The sequence below is a fragment of the Pseudophryne corroboree genome, chromosome 4, assembly GCF_028390025.1.
Source record: "Pseudophryne corroboree isolate aPseCor3 chromosome 4, aPseCor3.hap2, whole genome shotgun sequence".
NCBI lineage: Eukaryota > Metazoa > Chordata > Amphibia > Anura > Myobatrachidae > Pseudophryne > Pseudophryne corroboree.
In genome coordinates, this window is record NC_086447.1 from 82,548,559 (window position 1) to 82,573,097 (window position 24,539).

The 24,539-nt window shown below is 52.6% G+C and overlaps 1 protein-coding gene across 1 annotated transcript in view; it reads left to right on the forward strand.

The window, feature by feature from the left end:
• The first annotated feature begins 203 nt into the window (after positions 1 to 203).
• Positions 204 to 24,539, forward strand: part of CDC5L (cell division cycle 5 like) — a 143,577-nt gene continuing 119,241 nt past the window's right edge. Inside the window, exons 1-2 of the mRNA XM_063915206.1 lie at positions 204 to 463; positions 14,669 to 14,772. Of these exons, the coding sequence (XP_063771276.1) occupies positions 419 to 463; positions 14,669 to 14,772 (149 nt within the window). The 5' untranslated portion in view covers positions 204 to 418. The remainder of the gene's footprint in view (positions 464 to 14,668; positions 14,773 to 24,539) is intronic.

Genomic DNA, 24,539 nt, shown 5'->3' on the forward strand with positions numbered 1-24,539 from the left:
AAAGCTTGAGGTGTCTATTCATGAAGCAGTGATAAGAGTGGAGAAGTGAGCCTGGGAAACGTCTCCACTGGCTCACTTCTCCACACTTTTCACTGCTTCATGAATAGACCCCTGAATCTGATTGGTTGCTATGGGCAACATCTCCACTACTAAAAAACAAACAAAAAACCCGCTTTATTACACCTTTGACCGTTGCTTGTAGAGCGAGTAACCCGAGATTGCGGGCTCCGGCCGGCAGAGGGCGCTGTGCAGAGCGGTGTCCCTGTAATCCGCTCTCTCCCGCCGGCTGCTGATCTCGGAGACCCCGCGTCACCACAACAAGCGCCCCGGATCAGCGTGCTCTCCGAGTTCCCGGTGTCGCCGCCGGCCCGATCCCAGCAGCACATCCCCGGGCACCCCGGGACCGAGCACCGCAGCCATGCCGCGCATCATGATAAAGGGCGGGGTGTGGCGGAACACAGAGGTGAGGCGGGCTCAGGGGTTACCCGGCGCTGGCGGCCTGCAGCTGGCCACTTCCACCGGGGGGCGGCTTACCCCGCTGCTGCACAGTCCTGCTCCCCGCCGCCATGCTGGAACTTATGCTTCTACAGTAGCTGCAGGGTCACTGGTCACTTTCTCTGCTGGGACTTGTGGTTCTACAGCTGCTGAAGGGCTACCAGCTGAGTGAGCTTGTTTGGCAGGACATACTGGGACTTTTAGGAATTGTAGTCTCACACCTTTGTATTGCCTATACCCTATGTGTGACTAGCAGGTCCTACACCTGCTGAGCACAGTTCCCCTGCAGACTGTGCTGGGACTTGTGGTTCTATAGCTGCTGGAGAGCTACATGCTTCCCACATTTGGCTGGCAGGGGTGTAGTATGTTATGCCGGCGGCCAGCATACTGGCGCCGGGATCCTGACCGCCGACATACAGACAGCTGGGCGAGTGCAAATGAGCCCTTTGCAGGCTTGCTGCGTTTGCCATGCTGCTATCTATTCTCCCTCCAGGGAGGTCGTGGACCCTCAAGAGGGAGAAAAGCTGTCGGTATGCCGGCGGTCGGGATTCCGGCGCCGGTATACTGGTCGTCGGGAGCCCGGCTGCCGGCAAACTCAAGACCACCCGGCTGGCAGAACATTCTGGGACTTGTAGTGTGACCTGCATATGGCCTGTAACAGATGTGACCGGCAGAACATGCTGGGACTTATGGCTTAACAGCTGGTGGGACATGCTGGGACTTCTGGTACCACAGATGCACGTTGCCAGAGGCCTCATACACCCTGGTGTTGATACTGTATGTGCTGTATCGCTGCTGTAGCGATACATCATGTCTAAAATGCTGCCTTTTAAAATGAAAATATGCCCTCCTCACTGATTGGGTGCAGGGTGCTGGAATGAACTCTGCCTGGCTTTGTGAGGATGGTCACTGCGATTACACTGAGTTAGGGTCGGAGAAAGTGATAACATGACGGTCAGTTGCAAATGAAAGCACAGAATAAGGGTATTTGTGATCCTAGCTAGACATATGTTCTCTTCATATGAATATTGGCTACAGCGCTCATTAGCTATCATTAGGTGCCACTGTGTGTGTGTGTCCTGAGCTTTTACTTGGGGTTCTTTATTTTCTAATGCCAATGGATATGAAGCTTAAATCTTCCTGACACGGGTGGACCAAACATATTGATGTATATCCTTTATTTCCCAATTCCAAGGGAAAAGGGGTGAACCTCTGCACTATTTTCATTTACACTGAAGGTAACCCCTATTAATAACCATCAAAAGTTGCATGTGGCTCAGTAGGCTATCGGGGGTGCTGCCGGAGACAAAATTAATGAACACGAGAAAAGAATGTCTCTTTGTTGGTGCACATGAATATAGTTAACATATAACCTTTATTGTAACTATTAAAGTGTCCAACCACGAAATAAAGACCGTAATTTAGACATACACACACATATAATACACACAGTCAAACAAGTGTTTGAAGTGACAATAAAAACCAGGCTCGCTACCTGTCTGCTGTAGTTATTGATTATTCCATTCATAAATCCCTCAAAGCTTATGAGAGTGAAGTATTATTCTTATGCTGGGGAATAGGGCCCGGGGGACCGGCTTCCAACGTGCTGGGGTACCAGCTTCCAATGTGCTGGGGGAATAGGGCTGGGGGACCAGCTTCCAATGTGCTGGGGGAATAGGGCTGGGGGACCAGCTTCCAATGTGCTGGGGGAATAGGGCTGGGGGACCAGCTTCCAATGTGCTGGGGGACCAGCTTCCAATGTGCTGGGGGACCAGCTTCCAATGTGCTGGGGGACCAGCTTCCAATGTGCTGGGGAATAGGGCTGGGGGACCAGCTTCCAATGTGCTGGGGGAATAGGGCTGGGGGACCAGCTTCCAATGTGCTGGGGGAATAGGGCTGGGGGACCAGCTTCCAATGTGCTGGGGAATAGGGCTGGGGGACCAGCTTCCAATGTGCTGGGGGTATAGGGCTGGGGGACCAGCTTCCAATGTGCTGGGGGGCCAGCTTCCAATGTGCTGGGGGTATAGGGCTGGGGGACCAGCTTCCAATGTGCTGGGGAATAGGGCTGGGGGACCAGCTTTCAATGTGCTGGGGGAATAGGGCTGGGGGACCAGCTTCCAATGTGCTGGGGAATAGGGCTGGGGGACCAGCTTCCAATGTGCTGGGGGACCAGCTTCCAATGTGCTGGGGGACCAGCTTCCAATGTGCTGGGGGACCAGCTTCCAATGTGCTGGGGGAATAGGGCTGGGGGACCAGCTTCCAATGTGCGGGGGAATAGGGCTGGGGGACCAGCTTCCAATGTGCTGGGGGTATAGGGCTGGGGGACCAGCTTCCAATGTGCTGGGGGAATAGGGCTGGGGGACCAGCTTCCAATGTGCTGGGGGAATAGGGCTGGGGGACCAGCTTCCAATGTGCTGGGGGAATAGGGCTGGGGGACCAGCTTCCAATGTGCTGGGGGAATAGGGCTGGGGGACCAGCTTCCAATGTGCTGGGGGAATAGGGCTGGGGGACCAGCTTCCAATGTGCTGGGGGAATAGGGCTGGGGGACCAGCTTCCAATGTGCTGGGGGAATAGGGCTGGGGGACCAGCTTCCAATGTGCTGGGGGAATAGGGCTGGGGGACCAGCTTCCAATGTGCTGGGGGAATAGGGCTGGGGGACCAGCTTCCAATGTGCTGGGGGAATAGGGCTGGGGGACCAGCTTCCAATGAGCTGGGGGAATAGGGCTGGGGGACCAGCTTCCAATGTGCTGGGGGAATAGGGCTGGGGGACCAGCTTCAAATGTGCTGGGGGAATAGGGCTGGGGGACCAGCTTCCAATGTGCTGGGGGAATAGGGCTGGGGGACCAGCTTCCAATGTGCTGGAGGAATAGGACTGGGGGACCAGCTTCCAATGTGCTGGGGGTATAGGGCTGGGGCACCAGCTTCCAATGTGCTGGGGGTATAGGGCTGGGGGACCAGCTTCCAATATGCTGGGGGACCAGCTTCCAATATGCTGGGGGACCAGCTTCCAATATGCTGGGGGACCAGCTTCCAATATGCTGGGGGACCAGCTTCCAATGTGCTGGGGGACCAGCTTCCAATGTGCTGGGGAACAGGGCTGGGGGACCAGCTTCCAATGTGCTGGGGGTATAGGGCTGGGGCACCAGCTTCCAATGTGCTGGGGGAATAGGGCTGGGGGACCAGCTTCCAATGTGCTGGGGGAATAGGGCTGGGGGACCAGCTTCCAATGTGCTGGGGGACCAGCTTCCAATGTGCTGGGGGTATAGGGCTGGGGGACCAGCTTCCAATGTGCTGGGGGAATAGGGCTGGGGGACCAGCTTCCAATGTGCTGGGGGAATAGGGCTGGGGGACCAGCTTCCAATGTGCTGGGGGAATAGGGCTGGGGGACCAGCTTCCAATGTGCTGGGGGAATAGGGCTGGGGGACCAGCTTCCAATGTGCTGGGGGAATAGGGCTGGGGGACCAGCTTCCAATGTGCTGGGGGAATAGGGCTGGGGGACCAGCTTCCAATGTGCTGGGGGAATAGGGCTGGGGGACCAGCTTCCAATGTGCTGGGGGAATAGGGCTGGGGGACCAGCTTCCAATGTGCTGGGGGAATAGGGCTGGGGGACCAGCTTCCAATGTGCTGGAGGAATAGGGCTGGGGGACCAGCTTCCAATGTGCTGGGGGTATAGGGCTGGGGCACCAGCTTCCAATGTGCTGGGGGAATAGGGCTGGGGGACCAGCTTCCAATGTGCTGGGGGACCAGCTTCCAATGTGCTGGGGGACCAGCTTCCAATGTGCTGGGGAACAGGGCTGGGGACCAGCTTCCAATGTGCTGGGGGTATTGGGCTGGGGCACCAGCTTCCAATTTGCTGGGGGAATAGGGCTGGGGGACCAGCTTCCAATGTGCTGGAGGAATAGGGCTGGGGGACCAGCTTCCAATGTGCTGGGGGACCAGCTTCCAATGTGCTGGGGGTCTAGGGCTGGGGGACCAGCTTCCAATGTGCTGGGGGTATAGGGCTGGGGGACCAGCTTCCAATGTGCTGGGGGACCAGCTTCCAATGTGCTGGGGAATAGGGCTGGGGGACCAGCTTCCAATGTGCTGGGGGAATAGGGCTGAGGGACCAGCTTCCAATGTGCTGGGGGACCAGCTTCCAATGTGCTGGGGGAATAGGGCTGGGGGACCAGCTTCCAATGTGCTGGGGAATAGGGCTGGGGGACCAGCTTCCAATGTGCTGGGGGTATAGGGCTGGGGGACCAGCTTCCAATGTGCTGGGGGTATAGGGCTGGGGGACCAGCTTCCAATGTGCTGGGGGTATAGGGCTGGGGGACCAGCTTCCAATGTGCTGGGGGTATAGGGCTGGGGGACCAGCTTCCAATGTGCTGGGGGTATAGGGCTGGGGGACCGGCTTCCAATGTGCTGGGGGTATAGGGCTGGGGGACCAGCTTCCAATGTGCTGGGGAATAGGGCTGGGGGACCAGCTTTCAATGTGCTGGGGGACCAGCTTCCAATGTGCTGGGGAATAGGGCTGGGGGACCAGCTTCCAATGTGCTGGGGAATAGGGCTGGGGGACCAGCTTCCAATGTGCTGGGGGAATAGGGCTGGGGGACCAGCTTCCAATGTGCTGGGGGAATAGGGCTGGGGGACCAGCTTCCAATGTGCTGGGGGACCAGCTTCCAATGTGCTGGGGGAATAGGGCTGGGGGACCAGCTTCCAATGTGCTGGGGAACAGGGCTGGGGGACCAGCTTCCAATGTGCTGGGGGTATAGGGCTGGGGCACCAGCTTCCAATGTGCTGGGGGAATAGGGCTGGGGCACCAGCTTCCAATGTGCTGGGGGAATAGGGCTGGGGCACCAGCTTCCAATGTGCTGGGGGACCAGCTTCCAATGTGCTGGGGGAATAGGGCTGGGGGACCAGCTTCCAATGTGCTGGGGGACCAGCTTCCAATGTGCTGGGGGACCAGCTTCCAATGTGCTGGGGGTATAGGGCTGGGGGACCAGCTTCCAATGTGCTGGGGGTATAGGGCTGGGGGACCAGTTTCCAATGTGCTGGGGGTATAGGGCTAGGGGGGACCAGCTTCCAATGTGCTGGGGAATAGGGCTGGGGGACCAGCTTCCAATGTGCTGGGGGAATAGGGCTGGGGGGACCAGCTTCCAATGTGCTGGGGCACCAGCTTCCAATGTGCTGGGGGAATTGGGCTGGGGGACCAGCTTCCAATGTGCTGGGGGACCAGCTTCCAATGTGCTGGGGGAATAGGGCTGGGGGACCAGCTTCCAATGTGCTGGGGAATAGGGCTGGGGGACCAGCTTCCAATGTGCTGGGGGTATAGGGCTGGGGGACCAGCTTCCAATGTGCTGGGGGTATAGGTCTGGGGGACCAGCTTCCAATGTGCTGGGGGTATAGGGCTGGGGGACCAGCTTCCAATGTGCTGGGGGTATAGGGCTGGGGGACCAGCTTCCAATGTGCTGGGGGTATAGGGCTGGGGGACCAGCTTCCAATGTGCTGGGGGTATAGGGCTGGGGGACCAGCTTCCAATGTGCTGGGGGTATAGGGCTGGGGGACCAGCTTCCAATGTGCTGGGGGTATAGGGCTGGGGGACCAGCTTCCAATGTGCTGGGGGTATAGGGCTGGGGGACCAGCTTCCAATGTGCTGGGGGACCAGCTTCCAATGTGCTGGGGGAATAGGGCTGGGGGACCAGCTTCCAATGTGCTGGGGAATAGGGCTGGGGGACCAGCTTCCAATGTGCTGGGGGTATAGGGCTGGGGGACCAGCTTCCAATGTGCTGGGGGTATAGGGCTGGGGGACCAGCTTCCAATGTGCTGGGGGTATAGGGCTGGGGGACCAGCTTCCAATGTGCTGGGGAATAGGGCTGGGGGACCAGCTTTCAATGTGCTGGGGGAACAGGGCTGGGGGACCAGCTTCCAATGTGCTGGGGAATAGGGCTGGGGGACCAGCTTCCAATGTGCTGGGGAATAGGGCTGGGGGACCAGCTTCCAATGTGCTGGGGGAATAGGGCTGGGGGACCAGCTTCCAATGTGCTGGGGGAATAGGGCTGGGGGACCAGCTTCCAATGTGCTGGGGGACCAGCTTCCAATGTGCTGGGGGACCAGCTTCCAATGTGCTGGGGGAATAGGGCTGGTGGACCAGCTTCCAATGTGCTGGGGAATAGGGCTGGGGGACCAGCTTCCAATGTGCTGGGGGTATAGGGCTGGGGGACCAGCTTCCAATGTGCTGGAGGAATAGGGCTGGGGGACCAGCTTCCAATGTGCTGGGGGAATAGGGCTGGGGGACCAGCTTCCAATGTGCTGGGGGAATAGGGCTGGGGGACCAGCTTCCAATGTGCTGGGGGAATAGGGCTGGGGGACCAGCTTCCAATGTGCTGGGGGAATAGGGCTGGGGGACCAGCTTCCAATGTGCTGGGGGGAATAGGGCTGGGGGACCAGCTTCCAATGTGCTGGGGGAATAGGGCTGGGGGACCAGCTTCCAATGTGCTGGGGGAATACGGCTGGGGGACCAGCTTCCAATGTGCTGGGGGAATAGGGCTGGGGGACCAGCTTCCAATGTGCTGGGGGAATAGGGCTGGGGGACCAGCTTCCAATGTGCTGGAGGAATAGGGCTGGGGACCAGCTTCCAATGTGCTGGGGGTATAGGGCTGGGGCACCAGCTTCCAATGTGCTGGGGGTATAGGGCTGGGGGACCAGCTTCCAATATGCTGGGGGACCAGCTTCCAATGTGCTGGGGGACCAGCTTCCAATGTGCTGGGGGACCAGCTTCCAATGTGCTGGGGAACAGGGCTGGGGGACCAGCTTCCAATGTGCTTGGGGTATAGGGCTGGGGCACCAGCTTCCAATGTGCTGGGGGAATAGGGCTGGGGCACCAGCTTCCAATGTGCTGGGGGAATAGGGCTGGGGCACCAGCTTCCAATATGCTGGGGGAATAGGGCTGGGGCACCAGCTTCCAATGTGCTGGGGGAATAGGGCTGGGGGACCAGCTTCCAATGTGCTGGGGGAATAGGGCTGGGGGACCAGCTTCCAATGTGCTGGGGGACCAGCTTCCAATGTGCTGGGGGACCAGCTTCCAATGTGCTGGGGGACCAGCTTCCAATGTGCTGGGGGTATAGGGCTGGGGGACCAGCTTCCAATGTGCTGGGGGTATAGGGCTGGGGGACCAGTTTCCAATGTGCTGGGGGTATAGGGCTAGGGGGGACCAGCTTCCAATGTGCTGGGGAATAGGGCTGGGGGACCAGCTTCCAATGTGCTGGGGGAATAGGGCTGGGGGACCAGCTTCCAATGTGCTGGGGGACCAGCTTCCAATGTGCTGGGGGAATTGGGCTGGGGGACCAGCTTCCAATGTGCTGGGGGACCAGCTTCCAATGTGCTGGGGGAATAGGGCTGGGGGACCAGCTTCCAATGTGCTGGGGAATAGGGCTGGGGGACCAGCTTCCAATGTGCTGGGGGTATAGGGCTGGGGGACCAGCTTCCAATGTGCTGGGGGTATAGGGCTGGGGGACCAGCTTCCAATGTGCTGGGGGTATAGGGCTGGGGGACCAGCTTCCAATGTGCTGGGGGTATAGGGCTGGGGGACCAGCTTCCAATGTGCTGGGGGTATAGGGCTGGGGGACCAGCTTCCATTGTGCTGGGGGTATAGGGCTGGGGGACCAGCTTCCAATGTGCTGGGGGTATAGGGCTGGGGGACCAGCTTCCAATGTGCTGGGGGAATAGGGCTGGGGTACCAGCTTCCAATGTGCTGGGGGAATAGGGCTGGGGGACCAGCTTTCAATGTGCTGGGGGAATAGGGCTGGGGGACCAGCTTTCAATGTGCTGGGGGAATAGGGCTGGGGGACCAGCTTTCAATGTGCTGGGGGAATAGGGCTGGGGAACCAGCTTCCAATGTGCTGGGGAATAGGGCTGGGGGACCAGCTTCCAATGTGCTGGGGGAATAGGGCTGGGGGACCAGCTTCCAATGTGCTGGGGGAATAGGGCTGGGGGACCAGCTTCCAATGTGCTGGGGGACCAGCTTCCAATGTGTTGGGGGAATAGGGCTGGGGGACCAGCTTCCAATGTGCTGGGGAATAGGGCTGGGGGACCAGCTTCCAATGTGCTGGGGGAATAGGGCTGGGGGACCAGCTTCCAATGTGCTGGGGGAATAGGGCTGGGGGACCAGCTTCCAATGTGCTGGGGGTATAGGGCTGGGGGACCAGCTTCCAATGTGCTTGGGGTATAGGGCTGGGGGACCAGCTTCCAATGTGCTGGGGGTATAGGGCTGGGGGACCAGCTTCCAATGTGCTGGGGAATAGGGCTGGGGGACCAGCTTCCAATGTGCTGGGGGTATAGTGCTGGGGTACCAGCTTCCAATGTGCTGGGGGTATAGGGCTGGGGGACCAGCTTCCAATGTGCTGGGGGTATAGGGCTGGGGGACCAGCGTCCAATGTGCTGGGGAATAGGGCTGGGGGACCAGCTTCCAATAAGTATATCTATGGGTCAGTGAATTCAGGATACTTTGAGTATCTACTCAGGAAACCCTCACTCTCATATGTATCAATACAGTATGTTATGCCAATTTCATACCAGTAAGTACAGTCAGTTGACCATTCACTAATGGTTATGGCTTATTATCAATCTCATGTACACAGAAGAGGGTGGGCATATAAAATGTCTCATTATGTTCTCACAGTAAACGTCTGTGGGTCCCCCGCTCTGAGGTGAGATAGCAATAGCTCCAGTTTATGCTGGTAAGTATTCTCCATGCACTCAATAATACCCCTTTCACACTGACATAGCTAGCTCGCACCCGGGAATATGTACACGGGTGTTTCCCAGGTGCCACCCGGCTTGAGACCCCTTTCAGACTTGCGGCCCGACCCGGCATAGTGTCTGGTTGGTGACGTCACCGCTGATGCTATTGGAGCTGACACTATTGGAGGTGGTGCTTGGAGATCATCCTCTCCAAGCCCCGCCTCCTCCTATGCAGAGAACGGGTGCCGGGCCATCCCGGGACGATTATGGATTCAACCCAGGTCGAGACCTGGGATGAAATGCCGGGACGCTCGACTCGGGATATTCCTTCAGTACTCTGTCGCACTGAGCAAATTCCCGGGTTGATGCGCGTTCATGTGCAATAACCCAGGAAATATTTGTCAGTCTGAAAGGGGTATAAGCCAAGTATGGTTGTTACTTTCCATTGGTATTCGTTTATGCAGCGACCCGTCAATGTGAACAGGGTATAATTAAGGGGTGTAGTATGGTATGCCGGCGGCCGGGCTCCCAGCATACCGGCACCGAGAGGCCAACCGCTGGCATACCGACAGCGTGGCGAGTGCAAATGAGCCCCTTGCGGGCACGCTGCGCTACGCACGCCACGCTATTTTATTCTCCCTCCAGGGGGGTCGTGGACCCCCACGAGGGAGAAAAAGTGTCGGTATGCCGGCTGTCGGTATTCCGGTGCTGGTATACTGTGCGCCTGGATCCCCACAGTCGGCATACTGAAGACCACCCTAATTAAGAACTAATGTGGTGTTACAGCTAAAGAATTCAGTTTGTGTCTTGCACTAAAACATAGCACGTGAAAATTAGTGCGCTGTCACAATTAAATGAAGCACTACATGTGCCCTACATAGAAGGATATGGAACTACAGTTAAATGAAGGAATGTAATTTAATGTAACACGTTGCTACCCTACGAGTCACCAGTATGTGTGAACATTAAAGCTACATTTGTGTCAACAAATACCTGCAACAATAAAAGAACACTGTAACGGTATAGCTTAATTAGCTGAATGAACATACAAATAGTGTTTATCCCCACAATCCACAATGCTACATTCATTTTAGGAAATGGCTGCAGTGACAGACGTTACTGAAAAGCAAAAAAAACTATATTTGTCTCTGTGAATGGGTGTGGTTTGCAAGTTCGACAATAACTAGGTCGACCACTATTGGTCGACAGGTTCTCGGTCGACAGGTTGACATGAGTTTTTTTTTTTTGGTGTCGTTTTCTCCGTACAGTGACGGGAAACCCCAAGTAGTGCACTGTGTCCCCTCGCATGGCTCAATTCGCTCGCCATGCTTCGGGCAAAGTGCCTGGCTACTCTAGCGCTGCGCTCGGCACAGGTTACTATTCCCAATTGTAGTCCGCGTGGATCGTTAAGTATGAATAAGGTCAAAAAGAGAAAAAAAATGTCAAAAAACTCATGTCGACCTTTTGACCTGTCAACCTAGAGGCCCCGTCGACCTAGAGACCGGAACCCCTGTGAATACACAGACGATATTTATCAGCATAATGTGAATAGACGACGTACATATCAGAGTGATATAAAAGATGTGCTTATTCCCACTTCCCATACTCCTGTAACCTGTGCTACTAAGATATAAATATATGAGAGATATTATACATTCCCATCGTTTTCTCTGTATAAGAGGGGTGTGGCTCATTGGGTCGACCTTGAAAAAGGTCGACATGAGTTTTTTTTAAACTTTGCTTTGGTGTCGTTTTCTTCGAAAAGTGACGGGGAACCCCAATTAGTGCGCTGTGTTCGCTCGCCATGCTTCGTGCAAGGTTCCTCGCTGCGCTCGGCACGGGTTACCGTTCCCAATTGTAGTCCACGTGGATCGTTAAGTATGAACAAGGTCAAAAAATTTAAAAAATAGTGAAAAACTCATGTCGACCTAGTGATCATGTTGACCCAATGCATGCTGACCAAACGTTGACCTAATGCACGTCGACCTAACTCATGTCGACCTGATTGCCATCCGTATAAGAGACTCACAATAGCCATGATTATTGGTGAATGATACCTGTGGCTATGGGATTGGTGTCATGTATTTATACATATGAGCATGGTTTCTGACAACTGTGTAATAATAAAGTTCATCTAGCTCAGTGGACACATAAACAGTACTTACCGGCGTAACCTATAACTGTTACATCAACATTAGGAAACAGCTGCATTAACCAATACCAATGGAAAGTAACAAACCATACTTGGCTTATTGAGTGCATGAAGAATACTTTCCAGCATACACTGGAGCTATAGAGCGGGGGAACCACAGAAGCTTACTGTGAGAACATAATGAGACATATTTTATATGCCCACCCTCTTCTGTGTACATGAGATTGATAATAAGCCATAACCATTAGTGAATGGTCAACTGATTGTACTTACTGGTATGAAATTGGCATAACATACTGTATTGATACATACAAGAGTGAGCGTTTCCTGAGTAGATACTCAAAGTATCCTGAATTCACTGACCCATAAATATACTTATTGGACGCTGGTCCCCCAGCCCTATTCCCCAGCACATTGGAAGCTGGTCCCCCAGCCCTATACCCCCAGCACATTGGAAGCTGGTCCCCGAGCCCTATTCCCCAGCACATTGGAAGCCGGTCCCTCAGCCCTATTCTCCAGCACATTGGAAGCTGGTCCCCCAGCCCTATTCCCCAGCACATTGGAAGCTGGTCCCCCAGCCCTATACCCCCAGCACATTGGAAGCTGATCCCCCAGCCCTATACCCCCAGCACATTGGAAGCTGGTCCCCCAGCCCTATACCCCCAGCACATTGGAAGCTGGTCCCCCAGCCCTATACCCCCAGCACATTGGAAGCTGGTCCCCCAGCCCTATACCCCCAGCACATTGGAAGCTGGTCCCCCAGCCCTATTCCCCAGCACATTGGAAGCTGGTCCCCCAGCCCTATTCCCCCAGCACATTGGAAGCTGGTCCCCCAGCCCTATTCCCCCAGCACATTGGAAGCTGGTCCCCCAGCCCTATTCCCCAGCACATTGGAAGCTGGTCCCCCAGCCCTATACCCCCAGCACATTGGAAGCTGGTCCCCCAGCCCTATTCTCCAGCACATTGGAAGCTGGTCCCCCAGCCCTATTCCCCAGCACATTGGAAGCTGGTCCCCCAGCCCTATTCCCCAGCACATTGGAAGCTGGTCCCCCAGCCCTATTCCCCCAGCACATTGGAAGCTGGTCCCCCAGCCCTATTCCCCCAGCACATTGGAAGCTGGTCCCCCAGCCCTATTCCCCAGCACATTGGAAGCTGGTCCCCCAGCCCTATTCTCCAGCACATTGGAAGCTGGTCCCCCAGCCCTATTCCCCCAGCACATTGGAAGCTGGTCCCCCAGCCCTATTCCCTCAGCACATTGGAAGCTGGTCCCCCAGCCCTATTCCCCAGCACATTGGAAGCTGGTCCCCCAGCCCTATTCCCCAGCACATTGGAAGCTGGTCTCCCAGCCCTATTCCCCAGCACATTGGAAGCTGGTCCCCCAGCCCTATTCCCCCAGCACATTGGAAGCTGGTCCCCCAGCCCTATTCCCCAGCACATTGGAAGCTGGTCCCCCAGCCCTATTCTCCAGCACATTGGAAGCTGGTCCCCCAGCCCTATTCTCCAGCACATTGGAAGCTGGTCCCCCAGCCCTATTCTCCAGCACATTGGAAGCTGGTCCCCCAGCCCTATTCCCCAGCACATTGGAAGCTGGTCCCCCAGCCCTATTCCCCAGCACATTGGAAGCTGGTCCCCCAGCCCTATTCCCCAGCACATGGGAAGCTGGGTGGCCCCCCAGCCCTATTCCCACATTGGAAGCTGGTCCCCCAGCCCTATTCCCCAGCACATTGGAAGCTGGTCCCCCAGCCCTATTCCCCAGCACATTGGAAGCTGGTCCCCCAGCCCTATTCCCCAGCACATTGGAAGCTGGTCCCCCAGCCCTATTCTCCAGCACATTGGAAGCTGGTTCCCCAGCCCTATTCTCCAGCACATTGGAAGCTGGTCCCCCAGCCCTATTCTCCAGCACATTGGAAGCTGGTCCCCCAGCCCTATTCTCCAGCACATTGGAAGCTGGTCCCCCAGCCCTATTCCCCAGCACATTGGAAGCTGGTCCCCCAGCCCTATTCCCCCAGCACATTGGAAGCTGGTCCCCCAGCCCTATTCCCCCAGCACATTGGAAGCTGGTCCCCCAGCCCTATTCCCCAGCACATTAGAAGCTGGTCCCCCAGCACATTGGAAGCTGGTCCCCCAGCCTTATTCCCCAGAATTATACTTTACTCTCATAAGCTTTGAGGGATTTATGAATGGAATGATAAATACAGCAGACAGGTAGCGAGCCTTATTTTAATCGTCACTTCAAACACTTGTTTCACTGTGTGTATTATATGTGTGTATGTCTAAATTGTCTTTATTTTGTGGTTGGACACTTTTTTTTTAAAATAATTATAATAAAGGTTATATCTTAACTATATTCATGTGCGCCAACAAAGAGACATTCTCTTGTCTTTTCTCTTGTATCATTTATGTCCCGCATTTATTATAATTAATATAAAACAACCTTACCCTCCCAATGCTATGATTGCTGTAGTACAGAAGTAGCCATGCTCATCCAGCCTGTTGCACCACGCCATGCTGCATAGCGTGCCAGGCAGCGACCATTCACAGCCTGGCACGCCATGCAGCAATTAGTGTTGCAAAATGCTGCATCGCAGCAATAATGAGCATGGCTGCATCTGTATATTGTAATTAGAAATGTAAATCTCAGAGAGATGGTAGAATAATGCACTGGATCAGTTCTGCACCATAGATGGCCATGTGGCTTTATTACAGTATTGGTGGTTTCTAGATGAACTTTCCTGCTTTTTAATTGGGTGATGAAGGTCCTGAAACAGAATAGCTTCTTCTCTATAATGTCATTACTCCTTTAGGTAAACACTATTATAGTCCTGTAAATTGATGTTCATAAAATACAGTCTGCAGCAGTGTAGGTGTGAGGCGGTAATTCATGATCTACTGACGTCCGGCAGAGTAACCAATTGCTGCTTTGTGCCAATTCCCTGTGTACGAGTAAATATATTCCTCCGATTATACATTATCCAGACGGCAACACTGTTCATTTTGTTTCTTTCACTCGAAGGGAAAATCTTTGGAAATTATTCTTTTTCCAGCAATCCTTTAGGACAGGGATGGGGAACCTTTTGGCCCTCCAGCTGTTGTTGAACTACACATACCAGCATGCTTTGCTACAGTTTTGCTATTTGGCCATGCTGAAACTGTTGCAGGGCATGCTGGGATGTGTAGTTCAACAACAGCTGGAGTGCCGAAGGTTCCCCCTTCCTGCTTTAGGATTACTCCTTTTGGTTGTAGTGCGGTGTCTTTTTACTGTGTATGGTACAAGTTACATTTTCCTTTCCTCTCTCTTCACAGGATGAAATTCTCAAAGCGGCGGTTATGAAATATGGCAAAAACCAATGGTCTCGTATTGCTTCCTTGCTGCACAGGAAATCTGCCAAGCAGTGCAAAGCCCGATGGTAACGTAACATAGGATTAATTAATAATTACACATTAATTGTAATAAGGAAACTTTCACTAAATGCTATTTGGGGAAAACTATTCAAATAAGTCTTTAAAGGGAGCATGCAGTTGTGGAGAATGCGGTTTATGACATCACAACAATCAGCGCTTCACAGGTATATCGTGCATACCTTTAGTGACTGTCGGGGGATACTCATTATTTGTAGGACTGTTACCTATACCCCTTTTCCATCTAATTACGCGAGTCGCAGCCGGGAGCCTGACATGGGTGAGACCCGCGTCAGCCCCCTTTCCATCTGCCATTTCCAACCCGACATATTGCCGGGTTGGTGACATTGCCGGTGACGCAGCGGGGGCGGCGCTGGGAGATCACATGATCTCCCAGCGCCGCCCTCCCATACAGTGTGAACGGGAGCCGTCTCGCTTCCGTTTACACTGCACAGCTTACTGGGTTGAACCCGTGTTCGACCCTGCAAGCTACCCTAGTTGGAATACCGGGTCAGTCGACCCGAATTATTCCAACTCGGCCCTTTTACACCAGCCAGCAACACGGGTTATGCGCGTTCATGTGCAATAACCCGTGTTGTATGCTGGCTGGTGGAAAAGCCCACCTACCCCCCTCTTCCCTGAGGTGGGTAATCAGTGTGACCCCTGAAACACCATATAGCTATAAATGTGGTTTAAGTACTATAGCACTACTAGCCACACACAATGACATACACATAGCCACTTCACCGGTCCCATTGGTAAGTCGAGTTACTGCTCCCACTGATGTTGCTGTTATTATGGGGTTCTCTCTCCTATCCCCTAGCAAGGCAGCAGCAAAGCCCCAGTAACATTACACATTTTGCAGAAACACACTGACCGTAAGAAATGGTAACACCACTTCCAGCACCTAAGTCGGAGCACCTCCGATTCCATCCTCAATGTCTGTCCAGTGTGGAATATATTCCCTGCCCAGCACTGGATTTGTCACAAACTACACATTAACTGGTTATCACACACATTGATATTAGGAATCAGAAGTTACAGTCCTTGTAACATGGGGCCTAATTCAGACCTGATCGCAGCAGCAAAATTTTTCTCTAATGGGCAAAGCCATGTGCACTGCAGGTGGGGCAGATGTAACATGTGCAGAGAGAGTTAGATGTGGGTGGGGTGTGTTTAAACTGAAATCTAAATTACAGTGTAAAAATAAAGCAGCCAGTATTTACCCTGCACAGAAACAATATTTCTCTAACGTCCTAGTGGATGCTGGGGACTCCGTCAGGACCATGGGGAATAGCGGCTCCGCAGGACACAGGGCACAAAAGCAAGCTTTTAGGATCACATGGTGTGTACTGGCTCCTCCCCCTATGACCCTCCTCCAAGCCTCAGTTAGGTTTTTGTGCCCGGCCGAGAAGGGTGCAATCTAGGTGGCTCTCTTAAAGAGTTACTTAGAAAAAGTTTTTAGGTTCTTTATTTTCAGTGAGTCCTGCTGGCAACAGGCTCACTGCATCGAGGGACTTAGGGGAGAGATTTTCAACTCACCTGCGTGCAGGATGGATTGGATTCTTAGGCTACTGGACATAGCTCCAGAGGGAGTCGGAACACAGGGCTCGCCCTGGGGTTCGTCCCGGAGCCGCGCCGCCGACCCCCCTTGCAGACGCTGAAGATGAAGAGGTCCGGAACCAGGCGGCAGAAGACTCTCAGTCTTCATCAGGTAGCGCACAGCACTGCAGCTGTGCGCCATTGTTGTCAGCACACTTCACACAGCGGTCACGGAGGGTGCAGGGCGCTGGGGGGGGGCGCCCTGGGCAGCAATGTATAATACCTGTATGGCGAAAAATACATCACATATAGCCCTTGAGGCTATATGGATGTATTTAACCCCTGCCAGATATCTAAAACTCCGGAGAAGAAGCCCGCCGAAAAGGGGGCGGGGCCTATTCTCCTCAGCACACAGCGCCATTTTCCCTCACAGAAAGGCTGGTGGGAAGGCTCCCATGCTCTCCCCTGCACTGCACTACAGAAACAGGGTTAAAACAGAGAGGGGGGGCACTGATTTGGCGATATGTATATATATTAAAATGCTATAAGGGAGGAACACTTATATAAAGGTTGTCCCTGGATAATTATAGCGTTTTGGTGTGTGCTGGCAAACTCTCCCTCTGTCTCCCCAAAGGGCTAGTGGGTCCTGTCCTCTATCAGAGCATTCCCTATGTGTGTGCTGTATGTCGGTACGTGTGTGTCGACATGTATGAGGAAAATATTGGTGAGGAGGCGGAGCAAATTGCCTGTAATGGTGATGTCACTCTCTAGGGAGTCGACACCGGAATGGATGGCTTATTTATGGAAATTACGTGACAATGTCAACACGCTGCAAGCCGGTTGACGACATGAGAGGGCCGGCGAACAAATTAGTATCTGTCCAGGCGTCTCAAACACCGTCAGGGGCTGTAAAATGCCCATTTACCTCAGTCGGTCGACACAGACCCAGACACGGACACTGATTTCAGTGTCGACGGTGAAGAAACAAACGTATTTTCTTTTAGGGCCACACGTTAAGGGCAATGAAGGAGGTGTTACATATTTCTGATACTCCAAGTACCACAAAAAAGGGTATTATATGTGAGGTGAAAAAACTACCTGTAGTTTTTCCTGAATCAGATAAATTAAATGAAGTGTGTGATGATGCGTGGGTTTCCCCCGATAGAAAATTATTGGCGGTATACCTTTTCCCGCCAGAAGTTAAGGCGCGGTGGGAAACACCCCTCAGGGTGGATAAGGCGCTCACACGCTTATCAGAACAAGTGGCGGTACCATCTACGGATAGGGCCGTACTTAAGGAGCCAGCTGATAGGAGGCTGAAAAATATCCTAAAAAGTATACACACACATGCTGGTGTTATACTGCGACCAGCGATCGCCTCAGCCTGGATGTGCAGAGCTGAGGTGGCTTGGTCGGATTCCCTGACTAAAAATATTGATACCTTTGACAGGGACAGTATTTTATTGACTATAGAGCATTTAAAGGATGCATTTCTATATATGCGAGATGCGCAGAGGGATATTTGCACTCTGGCATCAAGAGTAAATGCGATGTCCATATCTGCAAGAAGATGTTTATGGACACGACAGTGGTCAGGTGATGCAGATTCCAAACGGCACAAAGATGTATTGCCGTATAAAGGGGAGGAGTTATTTGGGGTCGGTCCATGGGACCTGGTGGCCAGGGCAACTGCTGGAAAATCCACCGTTTTTTACCCTAAGTCACATCTCTGCAGAAAAAGACACCGTCTTTTCAGCCTCAGTCCTTTCGTCCCTATAAGAGTCATATCTGCCCAGGGATAGAGGAAAGGGAAGAAGACTGCAGCAGGCAGCCCATTCCCAGGAACAGAAGCCCTCCACCGCTTCTACCAAGTTCTCAGCATGACGCTGGGACCGTACAGGACCCCTGGATCCTACAAGTAGTATCCAAGGGGTACAGATTGGAATGTCGAGAGGTTTCCCCCCTCGCAGGTTCCTGTAGTCTGCTGTACCAATGTCTCCCTCCGACAGGGAGGCAGTATTGAAAACAATTCACAAGCTGTATTCCCAGCAGGTGATAATAAAATTACCCCTCCGACAACAAGGAAAGGGGTATTACTCCACACTATATGGTGGTACTGAAGGCTAGGTGAGACCTATTCTAAATCTGAAAAATTTGAACACTTACAAGGGTTCAAATCCAGATGGAGTCACTCAGAGCAGTGATAGCAAAGAACAAGGGGACTATATGGTGTCCCGGGACATCAGGGATGCTTACCTCCATGTCCCAAAATTTGCCTTTTCTCACCAAGGGTACCTCAGGTTCGTGGTACAGAACTGTCACTATCAGTTTCAAGACGATGCCGTTGGATTGTCCAAGGCACCCCGGGTCCTTACCAAGGTAATGACCGAAAGGAGGATTCGTCTTCAAAGAAAATGGACGACCTCCTGATAAGAACAAGGTCCAGAGAACAGTTGGAGGTCGGAGTAGCACTATCTCAAGTAGTTCTACGACAGCACGGGTGGATTCTAAATATTCCAAAACCGCAGTTGTTCCGACGACACGTCTGCTGGTCCTAGGGATGATTCTGGACACAGTCCAGGAAAAGGTGTTTCTCCCAGAGGAGAAAGCCAGGGAGTTATCCGAGCTAATCGGGATCCTCCTAAAACCAGGAAAAGTGTCAGTGCATCATTGCACAAGAGTCCTGGTAAAAATGGTGGCTTATTACGAAGCGCTTCCATTCGGCAGATTTCACGCAAGAACTCTTCAGTGGGATCTGCTGGACAAATGGTCCGGATCGCATCTTCAGATGCATCAGCGGATAACCCTATATCCAAGGACAAGGGTGTCTCTCCTGTGGTGATTACAGAGTGCTCATCTTCTAGAGGGCCGCAGATTCGGCATTCAGGATTGGATGCTCGTGACCACGGAGGCCAGCCTGAGAGGCTGGGGAGCAGTCACACAAGGAGTGTGATCAAGTCTGGAGAATTCTCTCCACATAAATATACTGGAGCTAAGAGCAAATTTATAATGCTCTAAGCTTAGCAAGACCTCTGCTTCAAGGTCAGCCGGTATTGATCCAGTGGGATAACATCACGGCAGTCGCCCACGTAAACAGAAAGGGCGGCACAAGAAGCAGGAGGGCAGTGGCAAAACTGCAAGGATTTTTCGCTAGGCGGAAAATCATGTGATAGCACTGTCAGCAGTGTTCATTCCGGGAGTGGACGACTGGGAAGCAGACTTCCTCAGCAGGCACGACCTCCACCCGGGAGAGTGGGAACTTCATCGGGAAGTTTTCCGCATGATTGTGAACCGTTGGGAAAGACCAAAGGTGGACATGATGGCGTCCCGCCCGAACAAAAAATGGGACAGGTATTGCGCCAGGTCACGAGACCTTCAGGCGATAGCTGTGGACGTCCTGGTAACACCGTGGGTGTAACAGTCGGTGTATGTGTTCCCTCCTCTGCTTCTCATAACCAAGGTATTGAGAATTATAAGACATAGAGGAGTAAGAACTATACTCGTGGCTCCGGATTGGCCAAGAGGGACTTGGTAACCGGAACTTCAAGAGATGCTCACAGAGGACTAATGGCCTCGGGAGCTAAGAAGGGATTTGCTTTCAGCAAGTACCATGTCTGTTCCAAGAGGAACCGTGGCATCGGCCTTTAAGAAAGGACCTGCTCCAGCAGGGACCTTGTCTGTTCCAAGACTTACCGCGACTGCGTTTGACGGCATGGCGGTTTGAACGCCGGATCCTAAGGGAAAAGGCATTCCGGAAGAGGTCATACCTACCCTGGTCAAAGCCAGGAAGGAGGTGACCGCACAACGTTATCACCACATGTGGTAAAAATATGTTGCGTGGGTGAGGCCAGGAAGGCCCCACGAAAAAAAATTTCAACTAGGTCGATTTCTGCACTTCCTGCAAACAGGAGTGTCTATGAGCCTCAAATTGGGGTCCATTAAGGTTCAAGTTTCGGCCCTATAGATTTTCTTCCAGAAAGAATTGGCTTCAGTTCCTGAAGTCCAGACGTTTGTCAAGGGAGTATTGCATATACAGCCCTTGTGTGCCTCCAGTGGCACCGTGGGATCTCAACGTAGTGTTGGGATTCCTCAAATCATATTGGTTTGAACCACTCAAATCTGTGGATTTGAAATATCTCACATGGAAAGTGACCATGCTGTTGGCCCTGGCCTCGGCCAGGCGATTGTCAAAATTGGCGGCTTTGTCTTACAAAAGCCCATATTTGATTTTCCATTCGGGACAGGGCAGAACTGCGGACTCGTCCCCAGTTTCTTCCTAAGGTGGTGTCAGCGTTTCACCTGAAACAACCTATTGTGGTGCCTGCGGCTACTAGGGACTTGGAGGACTCCAAGTTGCTAGACGTTGTCAGGGCCCTGAAAATATATATATATATAATTCCAGGACGGCTGGAGTCAGAAAGTCTGACTTGCTGTTTATATTGTAGGCACCCAAAAAGCTGGGTGCTCCTGCTTCTAAGCAGACTATTGCTCGTTGGATTTGTAGTACAATTCAGCTTGCACATTCTGTGGCAGGCCTGCCACAGCCAAAATCTGTAAATGCCCATTCCACAAGGAAGGTGGGCTCATCTTGGGCGGCTGCCCGAGGGGTCTCGGCTTTACAACTTTGCCGAGCTGCAACTTGGTCAGGGGCAAACACGTTTGCTAAATTCTACAAATTTGATACCCTGGCTGAGGAGGACCTGGAGTTCTCTCATTCGGTGCTGCAGAGTCATCCGCACTCTCCCGCCCGTTTGGGAGCTTTGGTATAATCCCCATGGTCCTGACGGAGTCCCCAGCATCCACTAGGACGTTAGAGAAAATAAGATTTTACTTACCGATAAATCTATTTCTCATAGTCCGTAGTGGATGCTGGGCGCCCATCCCAAGTGCGGATTGTCTGCATTACTTGTACATAGTTATTGTTACAAAAAAATCGGGTTATTATTGTTGTGAGCCATCTTTTTTAGAGGCTACTTCATTGTTATCATACTGTTAACTGGGTTCAAATCACAAGTTGTACGGTGTGATTGGTGTGGCTGGTATGAGTCTTACCCGGGATTCAAGATCCTTCCTTATTGTGTACGCTCGTCCGGGCACAGTACCTAACTGAGGCTTGGAGGAGGGTCATAGGGGGAGGAGCCAGTACACACCATGTGATCCTAAAAGCTTGCTTTTGTGCCCTGTCTCCTGCGGAGCCGCTATTCCCCATGGTCCTGACGGAGTCCCCAGCATCCACTACGGACTATGAGAAATAGATTTATCGGTAAGTAAAATCTTATTTTCCCACCCAAATCTAACTCTCTCTGCACATGTTATATCTGCACTGCTACATGGTTTTGCCCATTAGAGAACAATTTTGCTGCTGCGATCAGGTCTGAAATAGGCCCATACATAGGTGGAACATATTCCCTGCCCAGCCATGGACTTGTAAAAAAACTAACATTAACTGGTTATCACCCTCATGGATATTAGGAATCAGAAAAGTTACATTCCTTGTAACATACATAGGGGGCCCAGGGTGGACTTAACCACTGTTACCAAAGACCAGTACTCCCCTTACCATCACACACAACAACCCTTTTCTCAATGTTTAGCCAATGTGTTTTTAGAAAATAAAGCAGAACAACCACAGTGGTTAGCATTGCTGGCTCACAGCACTGGAGTCATGGTTTCAGTTCTAATAAAGGCCCATGCGTTTGGAGTGTTTATTTTCCCTATGTTTGCGTGGGTTTCCAGTGGGTAGTCTAGTATCTCCCGGTGCACGGAGATGGGCTGTGTTATGGGTGTGTCGCTGTGTGGGTTGTGTACACAGGCACACACTTTGGACGGAAGATCGGCACCTGCCATAGGGCTCTTGCAAGTTTTTGGTGATGGGATCGGTGTTGGCGTCTGAAGACGTATAAGGCATTGTTAATACATTTTCTCTATCGTCCTAAGTGGATGCTGGGGTTCCTGAAAGGACCATGGGGAATAGCGGCTCCGCCGGAGACAGGGCACAAAAAAGTAAAGCTTTTACCAGATCAGGTGGTGTGCACTGGCTCCTCCCCCTATGACCCTCCTCCAGACTCCAGTTAGATTTTGTGCCCGAACGAGAAGGGTGCAATCTAGGTGGCTCTCCTAAAGAGCTGCTTAGAGAAAGTTTAGCTTAGGTTTTTTACTTTACAGTGAGTCCTGCTGGCAACAGGATCACTGCAACGAGGGACTTAGGGGAGAAGTAGTGAACTCACCTGCGTGCAGAGTGGATTTGCTGCTTGGCTACTGGACACTAGCTCCAGAGGGACGATCACAGGTACAGCCTGGATGGTCACCGGAGCCGCGCCGCCGGCCCCCTTGCAGACGCTGAAGAGAGAAGAGGTCCAAAATCGGCGGCTGAAGACTCCTGAGTCTTCATAAAGGTAGCGCACAGCACTGCAGCTGTGCGCCATTTTCCTCTCAGCACACTTCACACAACAGTCACTGAGGGTGCAGAGCGCTGGGGGGGGCGCTCTGAGAGGCAAATAAAAACCTTATTAGAGGCAAAAAATACCTCACATATAGCCCACAGAGGCTATATGGAGATATTTAACCCCTGCCTAACTTCAAAAATAGCGGGAGACGAGCCCGCCGTAAAAGGGGCGGGGCCTATCTCCTCAGCACACAGCGCCATTTTCTCTCACAGAAAAGCTGGAGAGAAGGCTCCCAGGCTCTCCCCTGCACTGCACTACAGAAACAGGGTTAAAACAGAGAGGGGGGGCACTGATTTTGGCGATATTGTATATATATAAAAGATGCTATAAGGGAGAAACACTTATATAAGGTTGTCCCTATATAATTATAGCGTTTTTGGTGTGTGCTGGCAGACTCTCCCTCTGTCTCCCCAAAGGGCTAGTGGGTCCTGTCCTCTGTCAGAGCATTCCCGGTGTGTGTGCTGTGTGTCGGCACGTGTGTGTCGACATGTATGAGGACGATGTTGGTGAGGAGGCGGAGAAATTGCCTGTAATGGTGATGTCACTCTCTAGGGAGTCGACACCGGAATGGATGGCTTATTTAGAGAATTACGTGAGAATGTCAACACGCTGCAAGGTCGGTTGACGACATGAGACGGCCGACAATCTATTAGGACCGGTCCAGGCGTCTCAGAAACACCGTCAGGGGTTTTAAAAACGCCCATTTACCTCAGTCGGTCGACACAGACACAGACACGGACACTGAATACAGTGTCGACGGTGAATAAACAAACGTATTTCTCATTAGGGCCACACGTTAAGGGCAATGAAGGAGGTGTTACGTGTTTCTGATACTACAAGTACCACAAGAAAGGGTATTATGTGGGAGTGGAAAAAACTACCTGTAGTTTTTCCTGAATCAGATAAAATAAAATGAAGTGTGTGATGATGCGTAGGGTTACCCCGATAGCAAATATTGGCGTTATACCCTTTCCCGCCAGAAATTAGGGTACGTTGGGAAACACCCCTTAGGGTGATAAGGCGCTCACACGCTTATCAAGTGGCGTTACCGTCTCCAGATACGGCCGCCCTCAAGGAGCCAGCTGATAGGAAGCTGGAAAAATATCCTAAAAAGTATATACACACATACGGTGGTTATACTGCGACCAGCGATCGCCATCAGCCTGGAGATGCAGTGCTGGGTTGGCTTGGTCGGATTCCCTGACTGAAAATATTTTATTCATGTAGAGCATTTAATAGGATGCATTCTATATATATGTATGTGAGATGCACAGAGGGATATTTGCTCTCTGGCATCAAGATAAGTGCGTTGTCCATATCTCCCAGAAGATGTCAGGGACACGACAGTGGTCAGGTGATACAGATCCCATACGGCAGATGGAAGTATTGCTGTATAAAGGGAAGGAGTTATTTGGGGGTCGGTCCATCGGACCTGGGGACCACAGCAACAGCTGGGAAATCCAACCTTTTTTACCCCAAGTTACATCTCAGCTAAAAAAGACACCGTCTTTTCAGCCTCAATCTTTCCTTTCCCATGAGGGCATGCAGGCAAAAGGCCAGTCATATCTGCCCAGACATAGAGGTAAGGGAAGTAGACTGCAGCAGGCAGCCCTTTCCCAGGAAAAGAAGCCCTCCACCGCGTCTGCCAAGTCCTCAGCATGACGCTGGGGCCGTGCAAGCGGACTGAAGGTGGGGGGGTAGTCTCAAGAGTCTCAGGGCGCAGTGGGATCACTCGCAAGTTGACCCCTAGATCGTACGAGTATTATCCCAGGGGTAAAGATTGGAGA